Below are 12,802 nucleotides of genomic sequence, written 5' to 3'. Positions count from 1 at the left end.
TGACTTACGCGTCGTCCTCCGTGTCCGTGAAGTACTCAAACTCCCCCGGCACGGTCGCCTCCGCGTCGCCCTCGTTGTCCTCGTCCACCGCCGTCAGCACGCCAAGGGCGGCGGCGGCCCCGCTCCCGCTGCCGGGAGCATCCTCGCCGAAGAGGTTCGAGCCCGCCTGGCCGCCCTCGGTGCGCTGGAACAGCTCGTTGAGGTCGCGAATGTTGGCCATGCCGCCCGGCCCGCCGGCCCTGCTGAGGGCCTGAGAGAGGAGTGTCTGGGTCTGGCGTGGGGTGAGGTTGGCGCCGGCTCCCGAAAACCCACCGCCCGCATTAGATCCGCCACCTGCAACAGGGGCCTTCTCGGTCGTCATCTTCTTAAGCTTCTCGTCAATTAGGGCCTTGGGTTCGTCAGGTCTGGAGTCGACTAGGAGAAGGGGGCCTCCAGTTGGCTGTTTCATGCCCGTAGTTAGTAATCGTCCTATGGATAACCGGGGGGGGTTGGAAAGGACACGGTGCATGTGACTGACCTTCTTCACCGGCTCGTAGCGCCCAGCCGGGAAGCTGATGTACTTTAGCTGCCCCGGAAGCACACGAGACATGTTCTCGATCTCAAAGCCAACCTTCTCCTTCTCGGCCTTCTTCTTGGCCTCTGGCGCAGCCGACGTCTCCTTCTCGGTGCCGGATTCGCCCTCCTTCTTCTCGTTAGACTCATCAGTCTTCGACTTCGTCTCGTCGACCTCCATCTTGTCCGCCGACGGTTGCGAGGCCGTCTTCGAGACGGTGGGCGTGGAGTCAATATCCATGCTCTCGCGACGTTGGGCGCGCTCCTTCTTCTGGGCTCGGCGTTTCGCCTGCGCAGTTGTCGATAGGACGGCGGTGGTGACAAGGGTTGGGCCTTCCTCGGCCTTGACCTCTTGTTCGGGCGGGTAGTCGAATAGGCTGGGCCGGGTAGCACAGTGGAACTTGACGCTTGGGATCTCCAGATCGTGGTCGAGGGCGATGATGGATGTGGGGACGAAGCTCAGAGACAGGAAGTGGGTGAAGGGGAACCAGTACCAGTACTGGGTGAATATAGCCATACCCACGATAGCAGGCATGTTCAGGTTGCCCGTCTGGGTTTGGAGGCCGATGGTGCAGTTGCGCCCGCCGGCATCGATGATGCCGAGCGCCAACGAGGCGCCGAATTTGGTCATGGCATCCTCATGGCGATCGCCCACGACCTTCTTCAGCGTCTTCCGGATGGCGGCGACCTTGGGGTTCATGACCTCATTCTGCTGGACCATGATCATTGAAAGGGCGATAAGCGCGCCCTGGCGGACGAAGTCTGTCGGGTCCTTCATCATGGGCTCGAGCAGGTCGATGGCTTCGTCTAGCCCAGTTCCGGCGCAGGAAATGCCAAGGGCCATAGCAGAACCGTATCGGACGTGGGGGTTGTACGACTCGGCAAGCAGCTCAACCATCCGGGGCACGCTCCCCGGCTTGCGGAAGAGAATGAAGCCAAGACTCATGACAGCAATGCGGCGGACATCATCATTAACGTCGCTGACGGCCACATGGAGCAACCTCCTAATGGCCTTGTTGCTGCCGGTGCCGCAGTAGGCCATGGCAACCGAGAGAATGCCGCCGTAGCGCATGATGGGATCGGGGTCGTTGAGGAGGACGTTGATGGTCGAATCGGCGCCCTCCTGTCTACCGAACACGATGAGGGCTATGCCGATGGCGCAGCCTCGGACAATCTTCTCGTGGCTCGTCTCGTGAGCATAGATGAACATGTTCTCAATCGCCTTTTCATTCTTGGTCCCGAGCATGATCAAGCCAATGGCCACGCCAACCGCCTCGCCGTTGAGGGCCGAGTCCCCATACAGTACGTTCTTAAGGTCGTCGTAGATGGCCTCGTCCCCTGTCGCCATGCCTGCGATGCCAAGACCCAAGGCACCACCGTGCTGGATGACCTCCTCTTCTGCCTTCAAAAACATGTTCCGTAGATAGGGTACGGCGTCGGCGCCGTGGTTCGCATGGATAAGACCGTAGGCGTACAACGCTCCACCTTGGCTGTAGATGGAGCCACTGCTGATACCGCCCTGGCGCGGCAGATAAGGCTCAAGAAGCCTCCTAGATTGGGTCAGGTTGCCACGGTGAATCACACCCAGTGCTGCTGTCGCCGTGAACTTTGACCAGTTGACCGCCTTGCCGAGCCAGTCCAGATTATCCCGGAAGAACTTGTCGTGCGTGGTGCCGGCATTCATGAAGGCATTGCAGAAAGTAACGGCAGTGTGGAAAATCGAGTTGCGACCCTCCAAGCTGTCTCGTACCTTGTTGAGAATGCTGAGATCGGTGTGGTTGTTGCGGTAGAGGAACTCAAGGTTGAGCTGGATGGCTTTGCTGCCGCTGAGTATGGAGCGTATGTTCTTGTACGCCTTCGCCAACTCCTCCGAGAGCTCCTCCTCAGCCTCCTCCTCCTCCTCGATCTGCAGCAATGGCTCGGTTTCGGCAGCCTCGTCCCCAGCCTCATCCGTCTCGGGCTTCTTGGGCTGCTCGCCCGAGGGTAGGGACTTGACCACCTTGCCCAGGAACTCCTGGGTGCCGTTGTCGTAGAGGTCAAAGGCGATCTGATATGCCGTAGTGATCGAGTCTCGGTCGCCCTTGCTCAAGAGGGCTCGAAGCATGGTAGACGCCTCCTCATCCGAGTCCAGATAGACAACACACTTGGCGATGGCAAAGTAGTCCGGATTCGCTATGTCGTTCAAGAGGTCGAGGACCAGACGGAGGATCTCGGTCCGAAGACTTCTTTCCTGGACGATGTCCATGCAAATGCTCAGGGCATAGTCCATCAGCTCTTCGGCGGAGCCCTGCCCAGCCTCGGGTGTCTTGTCCTTTGAGCGACTCTCATCCTCACTTGCGCGCTTAATTACCCGGCGCAGGACGTCGAGGTTCCTAGCTTCCACGGCGATTCCTACAACCTGTTTGTATTTGCCTTCTTTCAGGCAGTTCTCAAACAGCCGCTCAATGACCCTCTGGAGTGCGACCTGGGTATTCGAATCGGCGATCTGGGCGACCGAGGCAGATCGGCCTTCCTTGGTCGGTTGGAAGGAAGGATCGAGGATGGTGTTGTCAGTTGAACCGCGTGACAGGAGCGACTTGGAAGGCAGGGTCGATTGCGAGAAGGGGGTGGTGGGAGAGATCAGGGCAGATCCCTCGAGAGAACTGCTCGAGAAAGTAGTGGCGAGAGTTGGGAGATGGGTGTCATTCTTGGACTGCTTGGCCGGTGCGTGGCGCGAGGAGGAAACAGCGATGTACTGATCTACGCACTTGGAGATGATAGTCTCCTCGAACTCGCCAGGGTTGTTGAGCTTGAACAGGTCGCCGGCAGCCAGGGCAAAGGTCATGCTCTCATTATAGGCTTGCAGGTGGTAGTAGACCTTGGCGAGGACAAGAGCGGCAAGCTGGCGCTCGGGAAACTGTTCGTCTTCATAGAGAGCCTCGCTTCAAACATGCGTGTCAGCACATCATTGCCATGGCACAGAACAGATTCAATGCGACCCGAGGAGCACGTAGGGCGAGGGGCAGAGGGAGGGAGGGCGAGAGCTGAACAGAGTAACATACATCTGGCTCAGTGAGCCGGCAACCTCGGTCCAGACGGTATCAATATCATCATTGAGGGTCCGCAGGGCGAACACGCGGAGCTCGGGCTCCTCGTCGGCCAGGAAGGCCAGAACTCCGGTTGCTGTGACGAGTCGGTGCATTTCCAGAACGGCGAAGGAAAATGGCAAAATTGGGTGGGTAGATATCGAATGATGGATAGGGAAAACAAACTGCAGAGTTTCACGATCCGTCAGATAGATCCGGATGATGAAATGACGGAATTGCGCGGTAAAAGGATGGGTTCTGTTGACAAGATGAGAACTGCAATAAAGCGCCTAGGCGCGAAGTGACGGGATCCACGTCAGGAGCTCTCTGCCTTGCCTTGAGCTTCTGTGTTCGCTGGGCCAATCAAAAACCGAAGAGTATGATTATTTATCCGTCCCCGATCAACGCTGGCCCCCATGCCCGCCCGCCTTACGTAGTCCCTAGGTACCCTGGAGTGGCCCGTGCCCGTGCTCGCGGGAGGGTTTCAAATTGGTCTAATCCACCTCCGGCTAGCGTCTTTTTTAAAGGAACTAACAGGCAAGCTGGCAGAAATTTAACAAATCATTTTCCATCATGGGTCCTTAACAGGTACAGTCATCGACCTCGCCTGGTCAGACGTTGGGTCGCTGTGCTCCCGTAACACTGGTCTTCCGTCGCAAAGCCTGCAATAGGGCCTGTAGATAAAATTAATAGATGGAGATGCTACGCATACTTCCTGGTTTTCTTTGTCGTGGTCTCCAAAGTCGAGTTATCGAGTTATCTCGCTGCTGGAACGGTACTTGCACCTACCCCTAGCCGCAAGCGGAATGTTGCTACTGCTGTTAAGGCAGGCTGGATGGCTGGATGGCCCCTGCGGTCTAGTTGGCGCGCGCAGGCGGCCCAAGGAAAGTAAAAAGAGGACAGTGGACAGTGATGCACTCCACTGAGTTGATTTCAAGTGCCATTACGCACACATCGCCCTTTTTTTTTCTCTCGCTTCTTTTAACTTTTGCCATCAATTCCACAAATGCGCCGAGGCCAGTTACCATGATGGATCGCCCAGCACAGTAATAAGCATCCGGAAGAATGCAAAGAAGGCGCGACGAGTAGAGAGAGAGAGAGCTGTTGGTTGGCTCCGTTGTATGCCATGCTCGTTTGTTGAGCCTCATCATCCCTTTCTGCCGGACGAGCGAACGAAGTGGCGGACCATCAACCGCATAACGATGAAGGTCCGTTTGCAGCGACTTGACGAGACCACACCCACCAAATACCCCCCCCAGCGCCCCCCGGAGGCCGATTAGATACCAGCTATCCTCCCACTGTCGCATTTCCTTGTGCCGCATCGCGCGATTCGACGAACCTCGCAAGGAGGAGAGCCCCATCACCGACATTTACGTGGCTGCGACGGAGTTTGCGAAGGCTTAAAAAGAGGCACACCACAGCCAGGATGAACATCAACCAGATACTCGATGGCGGCCCTGCTGCTGCTCCCAAGCCGGCGCAGCAGCTATTGCAACAGAAGCACCAGCAGCAGCAGCAAATGTTTGCGCAACAGCAACATGAACAGCAACACCGACAACAGCTGCAACAGCAGCAGCAGCAGCAGCAGCAGCAGCATCTACCATTGACCCCTGTCCAGAACATCCCCCCTCAGGCCTTCCATGACTACAACCAGCATCACCAGACGTCGCCCAGCAGCCGACAACCATCTCACAGTTATGCCTCTCACCCGATGCCCCCGGGCGCCCACCCGATGCCCCCAGGCGCGTTCGCCTCCCCTCCGCCACCTTACCAGAACCCGTTTCCCGCCCGGTCTGCTCCCCCTCCGCTCCAGCCACTCCAGTCAAACGAGGTGCGCTCTCCGAGCATTGCCTCTGTCACCGTCCCTTCTCCATACCGCCATACCCCTGGCTCATCCATCAGTGCCAGCGCAGGTGGGGGATTCCCGTTTCCCCCGCCTCAACAGAACCCGACAAGTCCCCTTCAGCGACACCAATACCCGCCATCAGGTGCATACCCCCCGCGAGAGAGTTACTCCCAGCTTTCAGGCCCTGCGAGTGCCACAGGCCCGCCCGGGCCTCCCTCGTACAGCCATGGGGGAACCTTGCCTCAGACACCTCCAGTCGGCACCGCCAGTGTAGCGCAGCCCTACGCTCACCAGAGATCCCAGTCGGCGCACTCGACTCCCACGCCGACATCAGCACACAGCCAACACCAGTATGGGGGCGCCGCCTACGTCCATGGCAGCCCGATTGCAGCGGCTCAACAACATCCTCCTCCGCCGATGGATCATCACGCGAGACACCAGTCTCAACCCCCGACGCCGCTGGGTCCACCTTTATCCGGTCCGCGACAGCTATCGGTCCCACCGAGCCATGCTCAACCTCAACCGCCGAGCCCTTACCAACAAAGAGTGTCGGCTTCGGTTGGACAATACCATCATCCCTCACAAGGATCCGCAGCACCGTCGGCCCCACCCCCGATTCAAAGAGCGCCAAGCGACCACCTCGTCTACGACCCACCACAACCACAACCACATCCACATCCACATCCACATTCACAACCCAATGACCCTCGCCGGACGTCACATTCTCATTCCCAGAGTGAACGGGAACGGAGTCTTAGTGTGTCACCGAAAACCAGAATTCCCAGTTTGTCTAGCAGCACCGGGCAAACCGCCATCTCTCAACCGGACACAGAACCTCGTCACCCCCATCTCAGACCTACGCCTGGCATGCCATCAGCCGTTGACCCCGACCGTGAGAGGGCCGTCACACCGGCAAAACGAAAACTCGACGATAGAGATCTGAAGCTAGAAGAATTGGAGAGGCGTGAGACCCGCCCAGCACCATTCGAGGGCGTCAACGGCTCCCACGTGCCGGGACATGCGTCGTCACAGGCATCTCAAGCTTCGACCTCGCCTATCATGCCACGGAAGAAGCGTACACGGTACAACAACCCGCCGATCTGGGCAACGCGGCAGACCAAGGACGGTAGATTGAAGGCTGTCAACTTCGTTCTACGTAAAGTTGTCCACCACCACGTAGGGCAGATCAACGGCAAGCCCGAAAGAACGAGTAGTCGGCAGCCTTCGCCCGAAGAGCGGCGCTCAGTGCCCGCAGCACAGCCCGCCGCGGCGGCTCCTCCAGGCCCTCCAGCCCCAGCGAACGCCGATGGACCGCTCGGGCCCTGGGAGTCAAGTATCACGGGCAAGCGGCCGTACGAGGACATGGCCAAGACGGTTGCAGACTTCCTATACGTCAACGTTCTCCACAATCCGGACATTGGAGAAATCTCCAGCCGCGATGTCCAATTTGAAATCGAGGCCAAGTTGGGAACACTGATCAGCAAGGACACCAACGACCGAGTGAACATACCCGTTACCACAGAATGTGTCTTGTTCGACAATGGGAGAGTGGCTTTCCGGAGTAGTATGACCGAGGTGAGTTTTCGACCCGAGTGCCACCAGTTGACCAGTTCCGTTCCCCCCTTCGATCCGCTGCCCACCCCAGTACTCGCTCGTGTGCTAATCGTCCCTTGTTCTTCTTTTCGGTTCTCAGGCCCAACACAAATCATACAATGAATACCTCAACTCACTCGTCGTCGAGACCGATCCGCGGAACCCCGCTAATGCCGAGCAACCACGCGTGCCCATCCACTACAAGCACCGGCGCGAGATCGACAAGTTTTTCGAGATACCACCGGCCATGCGGGAGCAGTTGCCCTCGTGCATACAGAACCTGATTCCGCCCAAGCACACGGTCAAGGTTCGGGTCACGCACGATCAGAAGACGAAAGAGATTCTGGCCAAGATCATCAAGGCACGGATAGCAGACATCAATCTGTATTTCCCCATGTGCCCGCTCGACTGCCGCCTCAGCATCAATCTGGAAATGAACTGGGACGGTTCGGTTGAGGAGCTGGAGCGGCTGTCGGCAGGCCGAGAAGGCTTGCCTGATCGCAATAAGGATCGCCTGAGCTACAGCCAAAGCCACTACCAGATGGATCTCACGCAGGTCACGCAAATGGTTCCCGGCCTCAGTGTCAGTCTAACCCCCCCCCCTTCCCCCTTTTCTCTCTACCTCTTTCCAGGGCTCTTTTACTAACTAGCCACAGAGCGCTCGGCTGGAGAAGGAACACGAGCTAGAGATCGAGGTGTCCTCCACGGCGTTGATCGAACAGGGCCGACGAGCCGCAGCCGGGCAGCCACACCAATACCAAGACCTGGTAGAGGGCCTCATCGACAATGTCCGTGTCTTGGCACGAAAGGCACGCGACTTTGCCCAATAACGGACCACCTCTCTTTCCCTGTCTTCTACCTTTTCCGGGGAGGGCTACCAATCATCCTTTATCAATTCTCAAGCCCAGGTTCTCTTTTCATTGTCTCTTAAACGGGGTTTTACGTTTTCCGGATAGATACCAGACAGGAGTATGGGAAACTCGAAGACCGAGGCGAGCAAGGCAAACGGCATACAGCGCGGACCTTTTTCCCCAAAAAAATCATTACAAATAATCACTGGGCGGAGCGAACGATCTACCTCTCTCCCTTTTCCTTCTTGTTCTATGCGTTTCTTTTACTCTCTGTCACGCGACTCTGGGAAGCCAGAGAGGGGAGGGGTGTTGGAACCCAGCAAGTGGAGTTGCCAAGGGGTTTTGCCTGAGGTGATGGCTTGGGATGGCAGTGGCGTCAAACAGGATGGATGGATCGGTAGATCAACAATGCCAATCCGGAATACATCTTGTCATTTCGCATTCCTTTGTCTGAGGTGATGGTGGTGGTAGCTACCAGTCTCCCTTTCCGCCTCCGTTGCGCCAGCCAGTTGCAAACGTCCTTGTCAGCGCGGATTAACCACGGCCTGATCGTTGTTATGGGCGATGCCACCGATTTTCCGGATTTCAAGAAAAACAGCTCCCATCGTCACATCACCTCGCCCAACTCACATCAGTTTCCCGTCACCACCCCTTACTTCCCAATTGAGAAAGAGACGTCGCAATTCCCCACCCGTAGATCCATTCTCGTTTTCACAATGGGGATGACTTTGGCGGAGACGATGGCCGGAATTGGTTGGAATTGAGGAATACAGCTTTGCAACAGTGACCACCTCCGGTCAGAGACCAGTCAAGGGATCGTGAATTATTCTTGAATCCGAAGTTACTATTTTAGCACCAACCATTACCCTTTAAATCCCAAGGTGCAAATCTCATACCCCATGCTCCCTTTTCAGACGAGGAATCCCGCAATTCAAGTTCCACCGACTTGAATGGGCAATGCAGGCGAACTTCCCCCCTTCCCTCAGATCTTCAGCACAGCCTTGCCAAAGTTTTTACCTTGAAGCATCCCGACGAGGCCCTCAGCCGCATGGTCGATCCCCTCGGTGACGCTGAGCTTGGCCTTGATGCTCCCCTCCTTCAGCCATTTCTGGACGTTCTTCTGGTGCTCTTCCCGGTAGGCCGGGCCGAAATCCTCGTCGCCGACGATGAAGCCCTGGATCTTGATCCGCTTGCCCACCACGTTCATGAGGTTCTTCACCCCGTACCTCTCGTTGGGCTGCTGGTTATACCCAGAGATCTGCCGGCCGAACCAGTCAGTTCAAGTGTCTCTTCCCCCTTTCCCGCAATCTCACCTGCCCAAGGAGTCCGAGAGAAGGAAAAAAAAAAAACTCACCATTCCGCACGCGATGATCCTCCCATGCGTATTCATAACCTCCAGCACAGCATCCAGCTGCTCCCCACCGACATTCTCAAAGTAGATATCCACCCCATCAGGCGCCAACCTAGCAAGCGCCTCCCCAGGCTTCTCCTTCTTATAGTTGAACCCCCCATCGAACCCCAGCTCCTTCGTAATAAACTCAAGCTTGTCATCCGACCCAACCGACCCAATAACCCTCAACCCCTCCCGCGCCGCCACCTGCCCGACCACCTGCCCGACCGCCCCAGCCGCCGAGCTGACGAAGATGGTCTCCCCCTTCCGCGGCGCCCCGATGCGGTGCAGCGCCGAGTACGCCGTCAGGCCCGGCATGCCCAGCGGGCCGAGGAAGTAGGCGAGGTCGAGGCCCAGCGGGTTGTCGATCTTCCTGACGCGGGCGGCCAGCTGGGGGCCTCCCTCGACGCGCGCGAACTGCGCGATGGGCAGGTACGCGACGACGGTGTCGCCGGGGGCGAAGTCGGGCGAGTCGGACTTGAGGATGCGCGCGATGGTGTCGTTGGACACGGGCCCGCCGAGGTCGAAGGGCGGGGAGTAGGACTTGGTCGTGGCGGGGCGCATCTTGCCGCGCAAATACGGGTCGAAGGAGGCCCAGAGGATCTGGGCTGTTATGCCGCCCTTGGGGGGTGGGGCGGCCTGGTCGAAGGGCTGGTCCTCGATTGTGAGGTGCTCGCCTGGCACGGGGAGGCCGGTGGGGACCTTCTTGAAGATGAGGGTCTTGTTGGTCATCTTGACAGGCTGGTGAGGAGGTTTTGGTGTTATGCTTCGTTGCTGATGCTGATGGTTTCCGTTGCGATTGTCAAACGGGCCGTTGGTGTTTAAATGTTAGGTTGGGATTCCAGGGAAGATCCGACCCTTTCATAGTCCTAGAACGGGGCGAGCAGACCAGACCCTTCTCGAGCCTTGGCTTAGAGTTGCCAAGTTGCATGATCCCACCATAGCTACGAGTAGCGCATTATGCGGACTGAATGACGATATCGAGCCATTCCGTGTACTTCTAGTGTCACACAAGGGCCGCTTTGACAGACGCCAATTTGTCAGCTGTTCCATGTTAATGGGCCGCACGGCATCTTTCCTCTGGTATCGGTCTGCTTCGTCGTTGTCCTGGGCCGAGGCACGATGTCATAATTCTGGAGCCTCAGAGCGAGCACGACAGACAATGATGACATATATCGATTTCTGGATGGCAGTCAGGCAGTCTATCCAGCACAGTAAGTAGGTACTCCAAAATCAATCAACTAACTTTTCTACTGCGTTAACTTTTAGAAAAATCTTTGTGTAACATTGACTGTCCATCGAAGCCATGATTGACAATCTTGATTGTCAATCTGATGGATGCCAAGAGAAGTGATGGGTAAGACACGTGACAAAGCCGGATGAACTAGGTAGACTTCCTCCGTTAGGATGACCAAGCACGTCGTCGCCCTCAATACCATGGCTGAGACTTTGAGAACCTCCGCTTCGGTGATCACGGCGACTCTGGATCAGTCGTATATGACTTCCATGGGCAGGCAGGCGATGGTGCTACTATTTACCGGACGGTCGCCTCAGCAAACCGTCAATGGTCACACCTTCGTCACCCCTCTCGGGGCCATTTTCGAGAATATCTAGGAGCTTTCAAAGCGCACTGTAACGAATATTCGTCTTACGAATTGAGTTGATCATGAAGGCACGACAGCCTGTCGCATCCGTGGCTGCCAGCCATCAGGACTTTCCCAGGGCTGGGGTGCACGATAAGCGGCCACACGACGAGCGAGATGAAGCATATGAAAGAGCATGCGCGGGACGCCCACAGCAGTGCGCCCGCGAACCCCTGGACCGTTGCCCCTGTGTAGGAGCTCCGGTACGGCGCGGCTTCCTACGGTAGGTTCGTCCGGTGTAACCCCCCCGACGACCGGTGCCGGCTCCGAGTCCCGAGCCCCGCATGGGTCGCCGCCAAACACTCGCCCGTTGGTCCTGGCTCCGGTTTTGGTCTTTCACGCGGCACACAAATTTGCTTGTCGTGGGTTTGCTTGAGAGTTCCGTGCCGGACAGTTCCGAGCTGCTTGCAAAGGGGTTGCCCCGCCACCCATCTCAACTGTCCACCGTCCCTGGGTTCATCACATTCGACGAAACCAGAGTCCCAATTTTCCATATTGAGGTGCTTCTTGGTCAACACGCTCAATCGCTGCCCAATGATGGGCTGGTGACCATGGTCACCGAAATGATGCAGTTGACGTTTCCTGTTGTCATGGAGAGGAGGGAAAGTGGTCACGGTCGTTGCGCACTGCACCCTGTTGGCTGTACACGTGTAAATAGGGGTCCAACGATTAATCAATCAGATGCAACGTTCCGGATTCCAAAGCGGGCAGAGCTCAAGGGATGACATAAGACATTCAGCTATAAGGTGTCTTTAAAGGCTGATATGAACGGCCCAGCGCCAGGGTATCGGTTAATTATAGTGCTCGCCCACTTCCCGTCCTGCAATTGAATATGATGCCCACTAACCAGCAGCCAGCTTGAGCAGAGGTGGCAAAAGGGTCGATCAGTTCCCAGGTGACGCACTTCGTGACTCTGGGTCGAGCATCTTGTGCTAAGTTCTGCGTCATACCTGATCCATAGATCATCCCGATTGTGACATAGAGGTGCCGGGTGATATACGCACCTGGCTTAGAAGGGGTCGCAGGCAATGGCAAGAACAGCAAATAGGAGAAAGAAGGTCGAGGCGACTTCACGTTCGTGAGCGTCGTTGGTCGAGAAACAACCGTTCAGTCTTCCATTGCTCGCTCCATCGAGGAGCTCATTATTCCGAGTGAACAAGATGATTAAGGCCCGTCGACAATGTCTACCTCTAATACCCAGTATCCGTAGCAGCAACCCATTTCTACCCCGTGATTATTCCAAGATATCCCAACTCCTTTGCAATGCCCTCTCATTAATAGCCTGACCATGCCGGCGCCGAAGCCATAATTGGACTCCAAACGCCCCCAAAAAGGAATTGTCATATCCCCCCGTCTAGCAGGTAATCAGGTAGGACCTGAACTCCGCCACCACCGACTTGCACTCTCCCACTGCCACCTCCACAGGGATCTGGTAACAAGTATCGTCAGGGTAGACCAACACTGCAAAGGTCAGCAATTTTGCCCGCATACAACTATCAACCCGGGGGAGGGGAGTATATGGATACGAGGGGAAGAAAGGAAATCTCACAATGGCACCCCTCAGTGATATCAACCAGCTCAACTGACATGACGGGCTCGTCGGACCCCGACGCCGACGCGAAGGTCTGGCACCCCGTGAGCTGCGACTCGGTCACGGTCCAGATGCCCTGGTTGTCGGCGCCGCAGCCTTCCTTGCCGAAGGACCGGAAGTCGGCGACGTGGGCGTCGTCGCGCCTGAGGAGGGCCGCCGCGTCGGCGCTGGTGGCCATTAGGAGGGAGATGATGGTGGCGGCGGTGGATGTGAGCTGCATTGTGGGAAGGGTGATTAAATTATTTTTAAGGCTGGCTGAGTGAAGACTGGA

The 12,802-nt window shown here is 56.9% G+C and overlaps 4 protein-coding genes across 4 annotated transcripts; 1 reads left to right on the top strand and 3 right to left on the bottom strand.

Moving 5' to 3' along the window:
- Positions 1–4: 4 nt before the first annotated feature.
- QBC33DRAFT_563195 (armadillo-type protein) lies at positions 5–3,733 on the bottom strand (the record flags this gene model as incomplete). The annotated part of the gene is made up of 3 exons (XM_060430256.1): positions 5–439; positions 518–3,473; positions 3,594–3,733. The coding sequence occupies 3 exons, from the start codon at positions 3,731–3,733 to the stop codon at positions 5–7; spliced, it is 3,531 nt and encodes a 1,176-aa protein (XP_060279197.1).
- A 1,403-nt stretch (positions 3,734–5,136) lies between these two features.
- QBC33DRAFT_460286 (CYTH-like domain-containing protein) lies at positions 5,137–7,886 on the top strand (the record flags this gene model as incomplete). Its single annotated transcript, XM_060424976.1, has 3 exons — positions 5,137–7,038; positions 7,157–7,639; positions 7,713–7,886. The coding sequence occupies 3 exons, from the start codon at positions 5,137–5,139 to the stop codon at positions 7,884–7,886; spliced, it is 2,559 nt and encodes an 852-aa protein (XP_060279196.1).
- A 774-nt stretch (positions 7,887–8,660) lies between these two features.
- Positions 8,661–10,140, bottom strand: QBC33DRAFT_251557 (uncharacterized protein). Its single transcript, XM_060423004.1, has 2 exons — positions 9,262–10,140; positions 8,661–9,165 (listed from the first exon to the last, which is right to left on the bottom strand). The coding sequence occupies exons 1-2, from the start codon at positions 10,027–10,029 to the stop codon at positions 8,890–8,892; spliced, it is 1,044 nt and encodes a 347-aa protein (XP_060279195.1). The 5' UTR covers positions 10,030–10,140; the 3' UTR covers positions 8,661–8,889.
- A 2,154-nt stretch (positions 10,141–12,294) lies between these two features.
- QBC33DRAFT_518994 (uncharacterized protein) lies at positions 12,295–12,751 on the bottom strand (the record flags this gene model as incomplete). The annotated part of the gene is made up of 2 exons (XM_060426269.1): positions 12,295–12,401; positions 12,490–12,751. 2 exons carry the CDS (start codon positions 12,749–12,751, stop codon positions 12,295–12,297), a joined length of 369 nt encoding a protein of 122 aa, XP_060279194.1.
- Between the last annotated feature and the right edge of the window lie 51 nt (positions 12,752–12,802).

Source organism: Phialemonium atrogriseum (genome assembly GCF_030411735.1).
Source record: "Phialemonium atrogriseum strain 8032-3 unplaced genomic scaffold QBC33scaffold_35, whole genome shotgun sequence".
Lineage (NCBI taxonomy): Eukaryota > Fungi > Ascomycota > Sordariomycetes > Cephalothecales > Cephalothecaceae > Phialemonium > Phialemonium atrogriseum.
The sequence above is the reverse complement of the archived record's forward strand: the minus strand, read 5'-3'. Positions and strand labels throughout refer to the sequence as shown.

What these genes read in the sequence shown, in the direction of transcription:
- QBC33DRAFT_251557 (XM_060423004.1), bottom strand. Translation starts at nt 10,029, where the DNA reads ATGACCAACAAGACCCTCATCTTCAAGAAGGTCCCCACCGGCCTCCCC. An exon ending in GGATCATCGCGTGCGGAATG is followed by an intron (nt 9,166 to 9,261) that starts GTGAGTTTTTTT and finishes TTCGGCCGGCAG; the next exon opens with ATCTCTGGGTATAACCAGCA.